The sequence below is a fragment of the Anthonomus grandis genome, chromosome 5, assembly GCF_022605725.1.
Source record: "Anthonomus grandis grandis chromosome 5, icAntGran1.3, whole genome shotgun sequence".
NCBI lineage: Eukaryota > Metazoa > Arthropoda > Insecta > Coleoptera > Curculionidae > Anthonomus > Anthonomus grandis.
Window position 1 is genome coordinate 786,175 of NC_065550.1, and position 19,513 is coordinate 805,687.

Here is a 19,513-nt window from a genome sequence, read left to right on the forward strand (position 1 = left end):
CACAAAATTCGTAATTTTCATGCCAAAACAAATAAAGTCGCCAATTTTCAAGACAATACTGCTTAAAATCACAAAATTATTTAAAAAATTTCAAATTAAAATTCCAACTTTAAATACGCTGTATCTCGTAAACCTGCAACATTTGTATAAGACATGTTAAACTCAATCCCCATATATTGGTGTTTAGTATCTTCAGTTTAGAGATTGATATGGCACCACACTTAAAAGAGTTGATGGAAATGTGGCATATAAGATCCTGAAAACCGAAAAGTTTTTAAATTTTATGGTAAGACAGATTGTCTGCCAATTACAACCAAAATGTGGCACAGTATATTATATAATCGGAATTTTATGCTTTAAAGCCTTTTTCCCTTAATTAATTTTCTGTATCTTACATAATGGGGTTTAAGTGATTTTATTTAATTTAGTAAATATTTGGAAATAGTAGAGCTAGTATTTTTTTTAGGCAAGCGTAATGGAAAAAGTCGCTAATTTCACCAACCAATATCCCTACCTCTGGGCTGTATATATCTTAATGCTAGCTGTACCAGTAGTAGTTTTGATATATGTATGTCAGCGAAAGGTAAGTCCTATAGTTAGTAAAATTTTAGTTAAACTGTGGCCTAATTTCAATAAAATTTGCAATCCTTCCATTTGAATCTTTTAGATTAAAAAATCCCTAACATACAGTTCCTTTACTTGAAATAGCTTACCACTCTTTTAAAAAAAAATCATTTGTTATTACATTTTATAATTCTTTCAAGTATTTATCTTGATTTCTTATAGCCTCCATGCTTTCGAAGTCATTTTTCAATTTATTCCTGCCATTTAGGGGATTTTAATTTTTTTTTCCAGGATTTAAAGCGATTTTTGATATATTTCAAAAGTTTGGGAGTGACATTCTTCCGATTCATGAAGTGTCATTCTTCCGCATAACCGATTAGTTCATTTGGTGAGTTGTAAAACGACACTGATACGATCTGTCGGTAGTGTTGTTACGTACAAGTCGTGACGATCCTTCATGTAAATCATAAGTTACATTGTGAATTGTTTTTATACCTTATTTACAAAATGCAATTTTTGAGTTATGACGTTCTTCTACAGGGTGTCCTAAAAATCAACGATAAGCCAAAAAAGGGCAGTAGACCAGGTGCTCAGGGATTCAAAAAATATATTAAAAAAATCTCGAGTACTTTTAAAATTATAGGCATTCATAGAAAACCGAAAAAAATGGACGCCACCTGTTGACCTTTTTAGTACTGTAGTTACAAATTTTTGAATTTCTTAACATTTTTTTTAATGTAACTCTGAATAACCCTTCGATAAATTAAAAAAAAAAAAATTCAAATACGACTCTTCACATTTTAACAAATCAGATTTTTGCTTAACTTGTGTTAAAAATTGTGTCTTTTGACCATCTTTTTCCAACTTTCACTAACTGTTCTGGAAAAGAAAGTTACTTCACTGTGGGGCAAGTGATTTCAAAAGTTGGCGTATCTAATCTAGTTTTCAAAATGGTAAGATACTTGCTAGATTATTGGTTCAATAGGGGTATTTTTTTTAATACATAGTCAAATGTACGCCGCTACTCGAAGCAAAGTTAATAATTGTATAGTAAAAATAAATTAAATAAAACTTCAGTCGCAGCTAATGTTCATGTTGTCTGCCTCCATTTCTGATATTACGTTTTACATTGGATTAGGGTACATTCTTTCTTAATTTTAATTTCTCACTTTTTATTAATTATTGTTCTCCGTAAAGAAGATAAATTTAAGTAATTTATTTAAATTGGGTGAACATGGCGCCAGGCTATTCTTCTACCCCGCCCTATCTACCTGTACGGGTATTCCCTGTTCAGAAATACTACTACAGGGTAAGTAACAGAGATAGTGACGCAACTTAGGTAATTAAGACATTTGCTACTGCAGTACTTTGCTATCCTCTGTTTACTACGCATATTTCTATATTCGTATTGATTTCGTGTTCTATTTATTTTGTCTTTTATGGATTTTTCATTAATTTGGCTTGGTTTACTGGATTTAATTTGGATTTTGGCTCTTTTCTGGACTATCGAAAACCGTGTGATTGTTTAGTTAGTAAACTAAATCATGTCAGATCGTTATACTGCGTGAGAATATGCTAACATGTATCTCATCTATGGTTGATGTCCATGCAATGCTAATGCTGCCGCTAGACTGTATCGTCAAAGGTAACCAAACGAAGAACGCTACCCGGATTAAAGAGTATTTCTAAATGTGTATCGATTACTTCCAAAGAGCCGATTCCCAAAACAAACGGGTGGTGCAGGCTGACCGCGTTATTATACGATGTCGAAGTCTTACTAGAAATTGCACGTGATTCGAGTACCTCAGTATATGGAATAGAAACAAGGACAGGCGTGTCTAAAAGTTCGGCACGTCGAATATTGAAAAAAAAACAGTTACGTACAACGAGTACAAAGTTTATTACCTCGAGACTCCCCGGCAAGACTTGAATTTTATCAAACAATGTTGTAAACAAGATCCGCAATTCTTGGAAATAATTGTATGGTTCGATGAATCGACTTTTAAGAAGGATGGATACATAAATCTCCACAACATACATGAGTGGCATGTGGAAAATCCATATTTAAACCAAGGGGACCGTTCACAATACAGTTGAAAGTAAACATGTGGACAGGAATAGTAGAGTTATTGGACCATTCGAGTTGCCGGAAAATTTGAACGCCGAAGTTTCCTTAGATTTCTTGGAAAATTATTTACAACACTTACTAGAAGATGTGCCACTTAATATTTACCGAAACATGTGGTTTCAACAAGACGGCTGCCCACTATGTTCGTCCGGTAAAGGAATTTCTGGACAGAGAATACTCGAACAGGTGGATAGGGCGGGGATGGAACGATGGCGTGGCCGCCACGTTCACCCGATTTAAATCTTTTGGATTTGTTTTATTGGGAAGCAATACAAGAGAAAGTCTACAACAATCCTATAAAAGACGTAGCTGAACTGCGCTGAAAAATTCAGGCAGCCGCTGAACATATTAACAATGGAAGATTTACCCGATTAATAACGCGCTCTTTTGAACTCTAACTCTTTTTCATTTATTTGTTTTGACTGTACAATTATTAACTTAGCTTAGAGTAGTGGCATACATTTGACTATGTACTAAAAAAAATACGCCCCTATTGAACCAACAATCTAGTAAGTACATTACTATTTTGCAATCTAGATTAGATACGCCAACTTTTGAAATCACTTGCCAAACAGTAAAGAAATTTTCTTTTCCAGGACAGTTAGTTAAAGTTGGTAAATGATAATCAAAAGACACAACTTGAACAAAAATATGATAATTTCGTAAAAATGTGAACAGTTTTGTTCGAATTTAGTTTTGTAGTTTATCGGTTATTCAGGGTTACATTAAAAAAAATGTTAAAAAATTTGTAATCACCGTACTAAAAAGATCAACAGGGGTGTCAATTTTTTTCGGTTTTCTATGAATGTAAAAGTATAAATAAAGTAAGTAAATGTTTTTTTTAAAATCCCTGAGCACTTGGTCTATTGCCTAACGATAAGTATTCAATTACTAAATGATTTATTTTATCATTGATATTCGAGAGCAAACTCTATCCTATTAATATTGGTCCCTGACATGGGTAATTTAATGTTATTAACATCGGCTATAATATTCAAGAAATGGTCGTGACACAAAGAAAAAGTGTGATTGAATTACACAAAACAGATTCATCCTGCTATGCACCATTTGTAACCAAATCTTCGAGCATGGTACTGTCTATTGGGGTAAAATTACTAAATTTAAAATTACTATCCACATTTGAAAACTTGAGTTACCTGCTACAGCGTAACGCAAACGCATGCCTGCCCAACACACAAGTAGCACCTAAAATATATTGTGATGGCATTGAGATTATTTAAATCAATAATGATCATAATCAGTCTTATTTCTCAAAATTTGAAGGTGATACTGGGCAAGCTTTTCTATTATCGGTTTCATTATTGCAATCATATTTAGTTTAATAGTTATTATTTGCTGGTTCATAATTGACGCACCTCTTGGTGAACCTGAAAAAGATACCGTTGCTACTTATCCAAACGCACCAATTTTTAATTAAATATTTATTTAAAACTTTGACACCCTGTATCTTTGGAACGAAGCATTTTTCGAATATAGTTTACAGTACAAACTAATATTATTTTGAAGTTTTCTATCTGCCATTTAAGTTTCCGCTTTCGAAACTGGATTAGCATGCAGATAATCGCGTATAGCGCAACCGACAATAGTGTTGATGCCCTTATTGCACCTCTTGAATTTTCAATGAATGGGAAATCTTGTCACTGTCTTGCGGCTGTTTAACTAGACGTTAAAATTGACGAAAAACAAATAAAAACACAAAGTCACGGTCTCACAACATGCAATTTAACGGGCTACACGTGTTTCGTTCTAGTTAGAGCATCATCAGGCCTTTAGAAGCCATCCACATACTTCACAGTACATAAATAAAGAACCCGTTAAATTACATGTTGTGAGACCGTGACTTTGTGTTTTTATTTGTTTTTCGTCAATTTTGTATGTTGGTCTCTTAGAGAAGAATGGATGAGATTTTTGGATTAGATGTTAAAATATTTTAACCAATTTTTTATTTTTAAAGGTTTAGTTGGATAAATGGTCAAATAAAATCTCGGCCTGTATTAGGCCTTCTTCAGAGCACTACAAAATTTAAAAAAAAAAAAACGTAATTAAGGCACATGTAGACAAGTTAAAACGATATGTTATATACTGGTCAAAAAAAATAATTATCAACGATCAAAATACACTAAAAAACATTAAATAAGTATTTTAAAACTAAAAATCTTAGACTATTCAATGACAACTTTAATTGTTTATATACATCTTTAAAACATAGAGAAAAAAAATTACAAAAAAAAAATTGTCTGAAAGATAAGCCGGTACTGTTAATAATCAACTCTTCCAAATTGCGTTCAAATGTGAAAATACAGCAAAACAAATATATATAGTAGACAAAAAAACGTCAACATCCAAAGAAATGGTGTTGTTTACAAAATTCCATGCTCTGATTGACAAGGTGTATATACATATATAGGTCAAGCAGGTCATTATTTAACAACTAGGATAACATAACACAAAAGAAATGTTAAACCTGAAATATTATTAGGGTCAAACAATAAAACAGCTATGGCAGAACATGCGGACGCAAGCATACACCAATTTAATTTTGAAGAGGTAAAGATCATCGACATTCGAAATAACCAAGTACAAGAAGAGATTAATCTCAGAAATGATAAACATAAAAAAACATCAAAACAATGTAAACAAAAAATGAGATACTGACAACTTAAGCACATATTACGCAAATTTAATTAATCTAATAAATCCCAAAAATTAAATTTAAATACTCTTCAAATAACCCTTGTATAACCATTCAACAACATTTAAAAGGATGCTTAATAATAATAATAATAAACAAAATTTATTATTTTTCATGACAGATTTTCAATAATAAACAGGGTGATTCACAACTTATCCGAAAAATCTTAACCACATATGCGCTGTTACGAAGCAAGTTGATTTCTCAAAAAAAAATGTAATAAAAGTCCTACAGAAATTAAGTTATAAACCTGAGTTTCAATAATAAATTGAAAAATAAACATATGTATTCTGCGTTCATCGTCGTGATATTAGAATACGCATTAATAATTTATTGTAGCAAATGTACCAAACAACTGACGAAAACAAAATACCAGGAATTTTTGAAGGTTTAATCTCTATCGTGGGTCATCTGAATGAAGTACGGTCGATTTTTGTGAATTTATTTTGCGAGTTTAATTTTTAGTTATTTATTAATAAAAATGGCACGTGTACACTAATCAGGAGTTAGTGGACATTGTTTTAGCGTTCGGAGAAGCAAGGCAAAATTCGCTAGCGGCGTCTCGTTTGTATGCACACCGATTTCCGAATAGGTACATACCACATCACGAAACATTTAGTTTAATTTTTTTACGTGCACGTGCAACTGGAGATTTGCGCCCCAGACGTGGAGTAGATGGGGGTCAGGTTCGCCCACAACGCGTTTTATATGCCGAAAAAGAAATTTTGGATATTGTGAAAGAAAATCCAGGAATAAGCACAAGGAGGTTAGCCCAACAGGTTCCAGAAGTGTGGCGCATATTACATGAGGCCCAACTGTACCCTTATCACGTCCAGAGAGTCCAGGCGTTGCTACGTACAGACTATCCCCTAAGAGTAACATTTTGTGAGTGGTTTTTGCAAGAAAATGCCCGAAATGCGCGTTTAACAGCTGATATTTTGGCCACCGATGAAGCTATTTTTACTCGTAATGGTATAACTAATCTTCATAATACTCACGTTTGGTCCTTTGAGAATCCTTACGCAGTGGTTCAGACAAACTTCCAACATCGTTTTTCTTTACAACGTGTGGGCTAGTATTGCCAGATCGGATGGATGGTCACCAGTATTTGGAATTTCTTCGGAATGATTTGCCAGTCCTTCTTGAAAATCCGAATTTTTCCGAAGAATCCGAAAGAATCCTTCTTGAATGTCCGAGCACGGATGTGGTTTATGCACGATGGGGCACCTCCGCATTTTCGTTTAGAAGTTCGTGATTTTTTGAATCATGTACATCAGATACGCTGGATCGGAATAGGTGGACCAATTGCATGGCCTCCACGGTCTCCCGACCTAAATCTTCTGGACTTCTTTTTATGGGGACACTTGAAAAATGAGGTATACCTTACTTCAGTTCAGAATATTGAAGAATTGCGTGACCGAATCACAGTGGTTGCCGATAATTTGAGACTTCAGGAACAGCAGGAAGGAGGTGTATTTGAATTAGTGCGCCAAAATTGGATTAAACGTGCCCAAGCTTGCATTAGAGTCAATGGAAACAATTTTGAACAGCTTTTATAAGTAAGTGAACTGTTAAACTGTATTATTTTATTATCTCGATATCTGTAGGACTTTTATTACATTTTTTTTGAGAAATCAACTTGTTTCGTAACAGCGCATATGTGGTTAAAATTTTTGGGATAAGTTGTGAAACAACCTGTGTACGGAAAATAGTAATAGAACATAAAAAAAGGCCATGTCAATGCAGCCTTCAGGCGATGCCAGAAACTGTTAAGGCCCTAGTAAATACCTATTTACTTAAATATATTACTTATCTTAGAATATTTATAACGATAACACCTTAAAAATTATAGCCCAGAGCTAAAATATTATTCATTATAGTTAAGTACATTGTTACTTACGCACAAACAGTGACATATTCCTCAACAACAAATACACCAAATACAATCTATGAAACCACTATGTTCTATTTGTCACAACTAAACAAAGAGATTTGATGTTTCTGTTATTAGTATATTTAAATGTTCTCATTTAATTTGTAATATTTTAATTTTAACTATAACTCTCAAAATGTTTTTTTTTGTTAATCTCTGTGTTTTAAAGATACATTTAAACAATTAAGGTAGTCATTGAATAGTGTAAGATTTTAGTTTTAAAATACTTATTTAATTTATTTCTAATCTATTTTTAGTGTATTTTAATCGTTAATAATTAATTTTTTGACCACTGTATAACATACTGTTTTAACTTGTCTATATGTTTTTTTTTCTGTTTTTTTTTTTTAATTTTATAGTGCCCCAAAGAAGGGCTAATATAGGCCAAAACGTTGGCAATTAAAGAAAAAAAAATTGAAAAGCTTGGATTTTATTTGACCATTTATCCAACTAAACCCTTAAAAATTTTACTGGGTCACTAAAACATCACACAAAATTTCTTTTTACCGTAGTTAGATTTTGAAAATTCATGGATGCCCCTGATGCAAAACTGGTATCATCGGATTCAAAAAGGTTGTATTTACTTTCATCAGAGAAAATTGGCTTGAACAAAAACTCAATTGCTCTTTTTCACACAGATGTTTGCCGGTTTTTTGTTAATTTACGGTTCCTTTAACCTAAAAAAAAAACCCAATCCCCCTTAATCCCCTGAAAATCCCATTTCTCTGAAATTTAGTTGTTGCTGGGTAAATTCGTTATCCACTTCCGTATTTCAACTTCTCTAACAGCGAAATATTTCTTTTTAATTCTCTATGTTCTTTTTTTGAGTTGAAGAAAAAAAATGTTTCAAACTTTCTGAAACTGTTTCAATTCTTTAGAGCTATTTCATTTTTACCGATATTGTGATATACTGTATTTAGTAGTATTCATAGGTCTGTATTAAAATAGCTTTTATAAGGGAGTATTATATGTATATAATATGTGGATGTATTATATGTATATTATACATGCACTATTTTAAAACTTAGGGAGATGTAAAACCAGAGGCTGAGAAAAAAAAGACTGACGAACCAACCAAAGATGAAGAAGAGCCTCTCGCTAAGGCCACCATTAGTGAATTACACGATGATGAAGTGGAAGAAGAGACGCCGGAAAATGAGGAAGTCGACGTAGAGAAGAATTCTGACCCCGATTCAGAAGAAGATAATGAAGCAGTAGAGAACGTTAGTACCAGTTTTTATATATTTTTTAACTTTCGTATTTGGTTAATTTTGGTAAATCGTCAAGTCAAGAATAGCTTAATAATTATACAGTGTGGTGACTTTAACTGGAATAAATTCAGTTAAAACTAATAAAATTTTATCTCGCAAAATTCCTGAGACCCGTCGATTTTTGTTTATTTTTTGTCACATTTCAAGATAGTTTTTGTATTTTTTCACCTACAGGGGGGGTCCAAATTAATCCAAACTTTTTTTTTTCAAATGGAAAGCCACTTTTTTTAAACTCTCATTGAAAAGAGCCCTTTTTCCTGATTAAATTGCCGTACTTACTTTTGTGATTATCTAAAGGAGAAATACGAAAAAAAAACATTAAATTATTAAAAGTTGCGTTTAATGTATAAGATGCTTAAAATGAGCACCATTTACTCGTTGGCAAAGCCCAAGACGATAATAAAATTCGTTTCTGACATTTTCTAACACTTCTGGAGATATTTGTCGGATTTCTTGCCTAATACGTTCTTTGAGTTCGTCTAGGTTTCCTGGTTTGCTCATATAAATTTGACTTTTCAAATGTCCCCACAGAAAAAAATCAAGTGGGGTGAGATCGGGAGAACGTGCCGGCCACTCGATTGCATCCCTTCTACCAATCCATCTGTTTGGAAAATTGTCATCTAAATACTGGCGTACATTACGGGCATAATGTGGGGGAGCACCATCTTGTTGCATCCAGATTCTTTCATCATACAAATCTGGATCGAACTAACTCGGATATAAGGCACGTAATACTGGAACTAGTTCATGTTCAAGAAATTCTAAATATCTTTCCCCAGTTAAAGTATCATTGAAGAATATGGGCCCTATAACTTGCCTGCCAATTATGCCAGCCCAAACATTAGTTTTCTGGGGATATTGTGTATTAGTTTCCCTTACCCAGTGTGGGTTTTCGTCAGACCAGTAGCGACAGTTCTGCTTATTAACATGGCCATTTAGGGTGAATGTAGCCTCATCAGAAAAAAGGATCCACTCCGAAGACATGCGATTTTCGTCAATGGCGTTCATCATTAATTCACAGAATTGAACTCTGCGATCTGGATCGTCTTCCAATAACTCCTGAACGGGTTGCATTTTATAAGGTCGTTTGTTTGCACTTTTTAAAATTTTTAGCACAGATTTATGATGAATAGAGTTTTCGCGAGCTACTCTTCTGGCTGCAGTTACCGGATTTTCTTCCATCGCTAACAATACATTTAATTGGGTGTTTTCATCGATTTTAGAAGACTTTTGTCTTGAAACATCCCTCACGTGCCCAACTTCTCGAAATCTGCTTTCGATTTTACAAACCGTACTTTGGTTAATAGGTGGCAAATCTGGATACTTCTGCCTGAATAAGTGGACAACCTCTAGCTGAGTACGACTTCTGTCCCCATAACCAATCATCATTAAGATTTCAATCTTGTGGGATTCAGATAAATAAGGCATTTTTTCAATACAAGTCAACTTATTTAACAACTGGTTGAAATTCACTTTAACAGTGACACTACAACAATGTCAGGAAATGTCTCGATACCAATAAAATAAACAAAAACGCCAAAAATTTACCAACACAAAATATTTCGAGACTTTTAATAATTTAATGGTTTTTATTTTTTTTTTCGTATTTCTCCTTTAGATAATCACAAAAGTAAATAGGGCAATTTAATCAGGAAAAAGGGCTCTTTTCAATGAGAGTTTAAAAAAAGTACCATTCCATTTGAAAAAAAAAGTTTGGGTTAATTTGGACTCCCCCTGTAGTTGAAAAAATACAAAAACTATCTTGAAATGTGAAAAAAAAATAAACAAAAATCGATGGGTCTCAGGAATTTTGCGAGATAAAATTTTATTAGTTTTAACTGAATTTATTCCAGTTAAAGTCACCACACTATATATAAAATTCTAATATTATATATATATACAGTGCATCCCAAAAGTTATGTCTAAATTCATTTAAAATTCAGGGGTATGTTCGAAAAAAAAACGCTCGGACCCGTCGATTTTTATTTCAAGTTGCGCATTTTTGTACGTGAAGTTTGTATATACAGGGTTGGTCAAAAATAAATTACGACCATCAACTTCATTTTTTCAAATGAAAGCACCTTTTTTTAATTTCATCTTTGAATTTCGCGTGGAATTCTACGTATGTTTCATGCATCATATCCTCTACCTAAGTCAACAGTTATCGAAAAAAAGACGATTCATGTAGCAAATAAAAAAAGAACAAAAATTAAGTTAAATGTTCAGAATGGTTGCCATTCACGGCTTGACAATATCCAAGGCGATCAATAAAGTCTCGTTGCACATTTTCAATAATTTTCGGAATTATAACGCACTTCTCTGCGAATTCTCTCTTTCAAGTCGTCTAGATTATTTGGCCTATTAACAAATACCTTCGACTTGAGGTATCCCCACAAAAAAAAGTCCATTGGTGTTAGGTCAGGCGATCTAGCAGGCCATTCGATGTGTCCTCTCCTTCCTATCTACCGATTGGGAAAGGTTTCATCCAAAAATATACGCACAGTGGCAGCATAGTGCGAAGGAGCGCCATCTTGCAGGAAAATTAGTTCTTCGTCAGGATAGTCTGGGTCCAATGGATTTGGAAATAAAGCTAGTAATGCTGGAACTAATTCAAATTGATACTGGGTGTTTACCTCCATCATCCAATGCGGATTTTCTGTTGCCCAATATCGACAATTTTGTCTGTTTACACTACCATTCAAACAGAACGTGGCTTCATCGGAAAACATAATATTTGTTAGTAAATTATTATTTAGATTGCACATGTTTTGTAAGCGTTCACAAAACTCATTTCGCCTATCGAAATCGTCATCAACTAACTCTTGCACAGGAATAACTTTGTAGGGGTGATATTTGTGCTTTTTAACTATTCGGTGAACTATAGACATCGCCATGTGTAAATTTGCCCCAATCTGTGACAGAGGAGTGCATGGATTTTCTTCCAAAGAAAGCAAAACGTCAAGTTGTTCATTTTCATCTCGAGCAGGACGACCAGATTTCGGCAGATCTCTAACATGACAGAATTCTCTAAATTTGGCCTCTATTCTATTCACCACCTTTTGACATATCGGAGGACGATCAGGATGGATTTCATTGAATAATTCAGCAGCTTCTCTTTGAGCACGTGTCCTATCACCAAACCCAACCATGCACAGAATTTCTATTTTTTCTCGTTCCGTTAACTTTACCATTGTGAAAACCGCAACTTTGCTCGTACACTTCACACTTGACAATATCTGTTTGGCGTACAACTGTCATACAGTTTCTATGAAAATACACGGTCACCAGCCAACAATAAAAAAACACGAATGAATGAAATTTTGCTCTGTATAAAAATTCTCAGAGATAAGGTGACCCGTAAGGTGAACTTCAATAATAATGTTTAGTCGTCTTTTTCGATAACTGTTGATTTTAGGTATAGGACATGATGAATGAAACACGTAGAATTCCACGCGAAATTCAACAATGAAATAAAAAAGGCGCTTTTATTTGAAAAAAATTAAGTTGATAGTCGTAATTTTTTTTTGAGTGGTTACTGTATATACAAACTTCACGTACAATAATACGCAACTTGAAATGAAAATCGACGGGTCCGACCTTTCTATTTTCGAACACATCCCTGAATTTTAAATGAATTTAGACATAACTTTTGGGATGCACTGAATATAAAATTATATATATAAGCTTCTCAGAAATCTCCGGTTGCCTTAGGAAATAATTAAAGAAGCCGGATTTTTTTCTTGGTGTTATTGAAAGAACCACTTTTCGTTCAAAAACAAAATTTTATCTTTAAAAATAATCAAACTACCCTGGAATGAGAACGAACATCGAACACAAAATACCAGTGCGTCGGTATAAAAAAAAAGGGGGTTAACATTTTCTAACCTCTTAAAATTGTTTTGGGACGTGATAGAGCATGTCTGGAAAATATTTTATTCACCCTGAATTTAATAAATATTCAGGGTGCTTCAAAAAAGTTTAGCGATATAAACGGAATTTTCTTTAAATGGAGTGCCATTCTTTTTATAAAATTTTTGGAACCGCCTTAGGCTACTTAGTATATGCGCTAAATGTGGCTACTTTGTCATGCGCAGTTTAACTGCAATATCTTGACACCGGAAATGTTAATTTAATGTCAATATTAGGATAAATTCGGATTGTTGAAGAATCTAGAATTACTTTGACTTAAATGGTTTATTTCTGTCATATACAGGGTGTTCGTAGTTATCATTCAAATTTTACCAATTTTAAATAAAATACCTTGTATATTTTTTATTCATTAAATAAAGAATTTATAAATGATTTTTTTTTTATGTAAACATATTAGCTATCTATAGTCGTTTTAAAAATATTCACGATAATTATCTGTAGATTTAAATTTTTTAAATAAAAAGCTGGAAATCTGCATTCTAAACAAAATTGGTATTTTAATAGTAGTTTTTTTTGCCAAGCAAAATATTTCAACGGGGTTTTAAATACAAATTTTTAACATATTTTTGTGTCATTTTTGATGACGACCATTTTTTTGTATGTTTATTATTAACTAAGTATTCAGTTAGTTGTTTTAACTTTGTTTCTAAAGGAAGTTTTGTCCAAAAGACTTAAATTGCAAATAAAATGCATTTTAGCAAGGACGAACTTGTTGACATGATATTTGTGTTGGTGAATGTTAAAAGAATTGCCGTTTAGCCTCTCGAATGTATGGGACGCGTGATTCGTTGAGACATGGAATGTTTGTAACCCAAAGGTAGAAAGAATGAGGCCCGTTACTAATCTCTACTGTCCTCATACTACTGTACTGTACACTATCCTCTGATGACCTCTTTACAGATGAGGCAACACTTCATAAAATTGGATTAGTAAATAGACATAGCTTTCGCCATTGTTCATATAAAAAAACCCCATTTCATGCGGCAGATCGATTACCAACATAGCTGATCAAATATGTATAAATGTGTGGGGGCAATTATTGGAAGTGTTCATTTAAAATAAAATACACACTAAAAGTATTCATTTAAAATACCAAAGTTTTGCGTAAATAAAATATTCATTATTTCTAGACATTTTCGCTAACTATTTACTTACACATTAACCGATTTCATTTTTTTTTTGGTACCGTTGAATAGAGAATTTTACGCTGCTTACTATGATGTATCACACGATGGGGGTTCCCATTTGAGATATTAAAGTGAGGTTAGCTGGAGGTGAGGAGGTGATTGACAGAACTTCAGTAAATGCATAATTAAACCCCCTGTATATCTAATTTGACGTGTTTTTTTTTTTTTTTTTTTTTTTTTTTTTTTTTTTTTAAGAAAGTTATTAAAGGTAGATCGTTTTGAAATGAAAGCACTGCATAATTGACTATGAGGCATTGGACCTTTATCCCTATTAAGAATGTTTTTTTTGATTTTTGAATATTGCTAAACTTTCGTATGCATCTAATTTTCTATTGTTATTAATTGATTTAAATAATTTTAATTTGTCTATCCCTACAAAGTGACCAGTATTTAAAACATGTTCAGCCACACTTGACTTTTCAACTCTTCCATATTTCATATGAGCTACATGTTCTTTAAATCTGACATTAATTGATCTTCTTGTTTGTCCTATGTACTTTTTATCACAATCGTTGCAATTAATCTCATAGATCCCAGACTTCATTGCTCTTTATTTTATTTTTTGGGTTTCCTAAAAGTTTTCGTAACTTGGCCGAACTTTGATAGACCATTCTTAGACCTAAGTCTTTGAAAACTCTATCAAAGCCTCTCGTCAAATTAGGATCGTTTGGTATTGCAACAAAAGTTTGCTTATTTTCATCTTTTTGGAATGTGGTAGAGTTTTTAAGATTAACCTTAAACCTATGTCTTCTAATCAGCTTATCAGTAATCTTATCGTCATAGCCATTGACCCTAGCAATTGTTGCTTTTTCTTTATTAAATCTGCTATTACTTAGAGAAAATGAGACCAAACGATGTACCAAGAAATGCATGCTAGCCATTTTATGTTTAAAACAATGGTTAGAGTCACTAGTTATGTATCTAAAAGTATTTGTTTCTTTTCTATAAATATCAAATTCTAACTTATTATTATTCTTGATGACAAGTGTATCTAAGACTGGAAGTTGGTTATTTGTTTCTTGTTCGAAGGTAAATTTAATAGACGGAAAACAGTTATTAAGTTGTTCTACAAAATTTTTGATCAATCAATATTGCATTTGCTTTTGTCGAACACAGCAAACACATCATCAACATATCTTGAAGTTGGAAGTAATGGAATGTATATTTTCCATTTAACTCAAAACGGTTCATAAAGAGCTCTGCTAGGAAGAGAGAGAGGCAATTACCCATGGCTGTACCTTCCAGTTGTTCATAGTATGAGTTGTTGTATTGAAAAATATTTTGTGACATACAAAGTTTTGTTAATTTAATAATTTCTTGGATATTTTTGAAACTATTACTTTCCAGAAGTTCAATCAGATATTCTAAAGTTTCTGGTATAGGAATGCTTGGGAACAAAGAAGTTACATCAAAATAAACAATAATTTCATTTTCACTTAGAATTAAATCGTTGACTTTTGAAATAAACTCTTCGCTGTTTTTGTCTGAAAAACATTCATAAGGTAATTTTAATGTCTCTTTACTAAAAACTTTGAAATGTTGTAAGTTGAAGATCCTATAATGGAGACAATTGGTCTCATTTTATTGCCAGGTATTAATCTTCTCCCGAAGATGCCAACATCGTTAGCGAAACACGTATCGAGAGTAAAAATAAAGAGTTTTGGTTAGTGGTAAAACTGTCTCGTAATTTGAGCATCACACCAAAGGTTCCAACCATCGGACTATCTAATTTTCTATTAAAAAAATAAAGTAAAAAACTCAGGATCTCATTAAACATATAATTTCTTAAAATAATATTTATATAATATTAATATAATATAATATTTTATATAATTTCTTAAAAAGTTACACGTGTTTCGCTTCTATCGGAACATCATCAGGTTTAAAAGCAAATAAAAATAGTATAAAAAGAACGCTTATAAAATATGCTTTTTACCTAGACATACACCTACACAGATCACATTTCAACTAGCAACAAATCTAAAGTTAGGTTAGGTTAATTCACTTTAGATTGAAATAAACAAATAAAAAAGTAAAAACGTAAAATGTCATAAGTGGGGAACGATTCAGGGACCTTAGGATTCACAGGCGGGCGTTTAACCCTTTGGCCACCAAGTCACACGACAAACCATGAAAATAATTCTAACTATATCAATAATGTTTATAATATTTTATTTTAACGATAAAGATTTAAAAGAAAAAGACTTAAATTTAAACAGAGAGGTTGTTATAGATGAGCTGAGATTTCAAAGGTGAAAATGTCATTAATACACACAAGGATGGGCCTTTTCTTAGCGTTAGTAATTTCCATTGTTTCTAACAGGTCCAGTTTTTTGCCTTTTGACATTTGTGTAAAATATCTGCCCCTTTGTTAAAGAAAAACCATGTGAGGGAGCCAATAAATGATTTGCAAACGCCGATTTAGTTTCGATAATGTCAGGATCCCTCTACTTGTCCACCAACGCCGTGTGTTCATTAATTCTGGTGGAAATTTTACGCTCCAATTGCCCTATGTAAATGGCATTACAGTCATTACATTTTAAATAATATACCCCTGATTTTGAAAAGAAGTCAGCCTTATCTGTCACACTAACTAAATGTCTTTTTAAATTGTTTGTTGCTTTGAACGCAATGTGAGATTTGAAAACTTAAAAAACTTTGCAGGCTGATAAAGAAATATGACCAAAAAAGGATATTGATCTATAAAGATGGCTATTATTATTGAGATGAATTGAGAAGTTGTATAGTCTATTTAAAATGAATTCGAATGGCGCTCAAATTGGGGAACGGTCAAGAATCCACAACAAGGTACTAAAAAAAAATAAACAAAATATATGCGAGCCGTCCTGGTATACTTTCGGCTCTCTGGCCACGGAATCACCAGGCTCCGGACCGTTCAACGATCAATTTTTTGGCAGAGAGAGATACGCCGATGAGAGCGCAATATCGTGTAACAGACGAGGAAAAAGACTGCGAAGTCGAGCTCGAGGGTTTGATTGTTGGACGGGCCGTGGTTTTACATGTGCGGGCGGCTGGGGATGATATTTTATTTCTAATTTCTATTATTTTATATTTAAATATCTGTTTGGCAGGTACTTAAAAGTGTGCTTCCTTATTGTCGTTTCTTTATCGCTTTATTTTGTAGTTTTTGGCAGTTCTTTTTATAAGCTGTTTTTGTTCTGTTGTTGCTGTTGTTGTTATTGTTGTTGCTGCCGTGTTGTTGTTTTGTTGCTAAATACGTTTTTTTGTCGTTAATTTTCGTAATAACGACCAAGATGGCATTGTAGAGACCCTTTGATGTGTCAGATAACGAAGCTGAAAGGCCGGAACATTTTTAAATAAAGACCTACATGTTCAATCACAGCAGCTACTATTAAATATTTTTAATTCAAATTCAAATTCAAAATTGTTTATTTTGCCAAAAGTAAAAAATACATGTATCATTTAGTTACACAGGCAATAACTATCCTAAAATAGAGTGATTTATGGCCATACGCGCACCATTGTCTTTAAGCTCCGCTTTAGGCTTAAGCCACTGATTTTACATGTAAAATCGAAGGCTTAAGCCTAAAGCGGAGCTTAAATACCACGGTGCATATGGCCATTAAAATTTTAATAAATATAACCAAATGGATTTTTAAAATATTTTAAGAAATAATAGCTCTCTATTTTTTGCACGCCTATGCTTTATAAAGAAGCTGCCGCTTATTCATTGTGATTTGGTTTTTTTGCTGTTCGAGGTGAATTTAAATTTTTATTATAAAATTTATAATAAAGGTGATTAATAATGTCAAGCGGAAAAACATTATTCAAAGCGATTTGTTTGATTAAGTTTAACTCTCAGCAAGAAAAGCTTCTTTAGAAAGGGGGAAGTTGAAAAGGCGATTAAAAGAGGCAAATTTGTAGGAATGTGAGGAGTTCGAAGAGTATTGGATGACATTGTCCGTAGTGGTGGGTGGCCATATATTATACATATATTATGTTTACATATTTAAAAAAATTCATTTTTAAATTCTTCATTAAATCCAAAAAAAGTACACAGGATGTTTCATGAAGTTTTGAAATGAAGCTTTGAAATTCGTTAAATTTGAATGATAACTATGAACACCCTGTATATGACAGAAATAAACCATTTAAGTCCAAGTAATTCTCCATTCTTCTACAATCCGAATTTAACCTAATATTGACATTAAATTAACATTTCTGATGTCAAGATGAAATTAAATATATTTTTTGTAAAAAAATTTTTACAGTCAAACTGCGCATGACAAAATAGCCATATTTAGCGCATATACTAAGTAGCCTAAGGTGGTCCCAAAAATGAAATAAAAAGAATGGCACTTCATTTAAAAAAAAACACTGCACCCTGTATATTTCAAAATATTTTCCAGGCATGCCCTGTCACGTCCCAAAAAAACCTTAAGAGGTTAGAAAATGTTAACCCTTTTTTTAGCTTTATGGAGGACTGACGTACTGTTGCAGGACCCTGTATATCGAATTCAGAAAAAATAAAAATGCGAATATAACTTAATTAACATTCTTAAATTAAGCATATGAATTTTAAAAATATCCCTTTTCTATTACAGTATCTACAGTATTGACGTGATAGATAGAGATATGATTGAAATATGACATATATCTTTTTTATCATGAATCTAATCGGTAACTTTTATATTTTAGGAACCCGCTGAAGGCGAAGGAACTCGAAAACGGAAGGTACGCAAAGAGTAGATTAAAAAAGGTATGCGTTTCAAACGTTCGTTTTTTAACAGCATACTTTAATAATATTATTTATATTTACTTTAAATAATGTTTGTAGTCCTATATTTTTAGTATAATATTCACGACCACTATGCTGGGTAATCCGCCTAAACAATATAATATGCATATTGAATATGTGTTAGTCAGTTTTTACCTTTCCAGCATATTTTTTTTTGTATAAATCACTTTTGAAAAATACCTCATTATTTTATTGTGTTCAGTTGTTTGGATTATTCTTGTGATATTAATAAAAATGGTGTTAAATTTACATTTTATGTTATTTGATTTACAATGGAATAGCCTAAATTGAGTCTCAAATAATTCATATTTAACAATTTATCATTAAAGAAGATAACGTTAGATGTCATTTATAGGATACAAAGGTTAGACGTGTTTTTATAAAATATGCTCGGCGATTTTCGTTTCTAAAAAAACGCGGATCAAAGAATTTGTATCAAATTTTGCGTAAAAAATTAAATATATTGTGAGAAAGTCTGTGAAGTCTGCAATGAGTAAAGCAAGAGTTGAGCAACGAGTGATAGAAGCGTTTCCAAGATGGCCGTGAAGACGTTGAAGATGATGAACCAGACGCCCTAGCATATAATCAATCATGAAACATTAACCATGTTGGTATAAAGATTTGAAGAGAATTGTGATATGAGAGAAATACATACTGTTACTGCTAAAAAATAAGAAGATTAAGATAGTCCAAAGAACATCAGAATTGGTAAGTGTGTGGGGATAAATTCCTTTTACCGATGAATCAAGGTTTAATCTACATCCTGATTGAAGAAGGTGTGACGAACACCTGGCAACTCGTCTCGTTCGCAAACTATTCAAGACGTTGACAGGTATCAAGGCGGACCTTTGATAATTTGACAAGTTTTTCGGTTCCCATTAACGGGTTTTTAACAGTTGGCGAATATTGGGAATATATCCGAATAGGGATATAGGGCGAATATATCAAATTCTGGAACCCATTGGTCATCCACGTGCAGAATTTGTTTAGAAATCTCTAATGTTCGT

The 19,513-nt window shown here is 32.7% G+C and overlaps 1 protein-coding gene across 1 annotated transcript in view; it reads left to right on the forward strand.

Annotated features, from left to right (window-relative positions):
* LOC126736031 (calnexin) overlaps positions 1-18,755 on the forward strand; it is an 83,321-nt gene extending 64,566 nt beyond the window's left edge. The window contains exons 7-9 of the mRNA XM_050440222.1: positions 467-583; positions 8,367-8,561; positions 18,407-18,755. Coding sequence (XP_050296179.1) covers positions 467-583; positions 8,367-8,561; positions 18,407-18,457 — 363 coding nt within the window. The 3' untranslated portion in view covers positions 18,458-18,755. The remainder of the gene's footprint in view (positions 1-466; positions 584-8,366; positions 8,562-18,406) is intronic.
* The last annotated feature ends 758 nt before the right edge of the window (positions 18,756-19,513 follow it).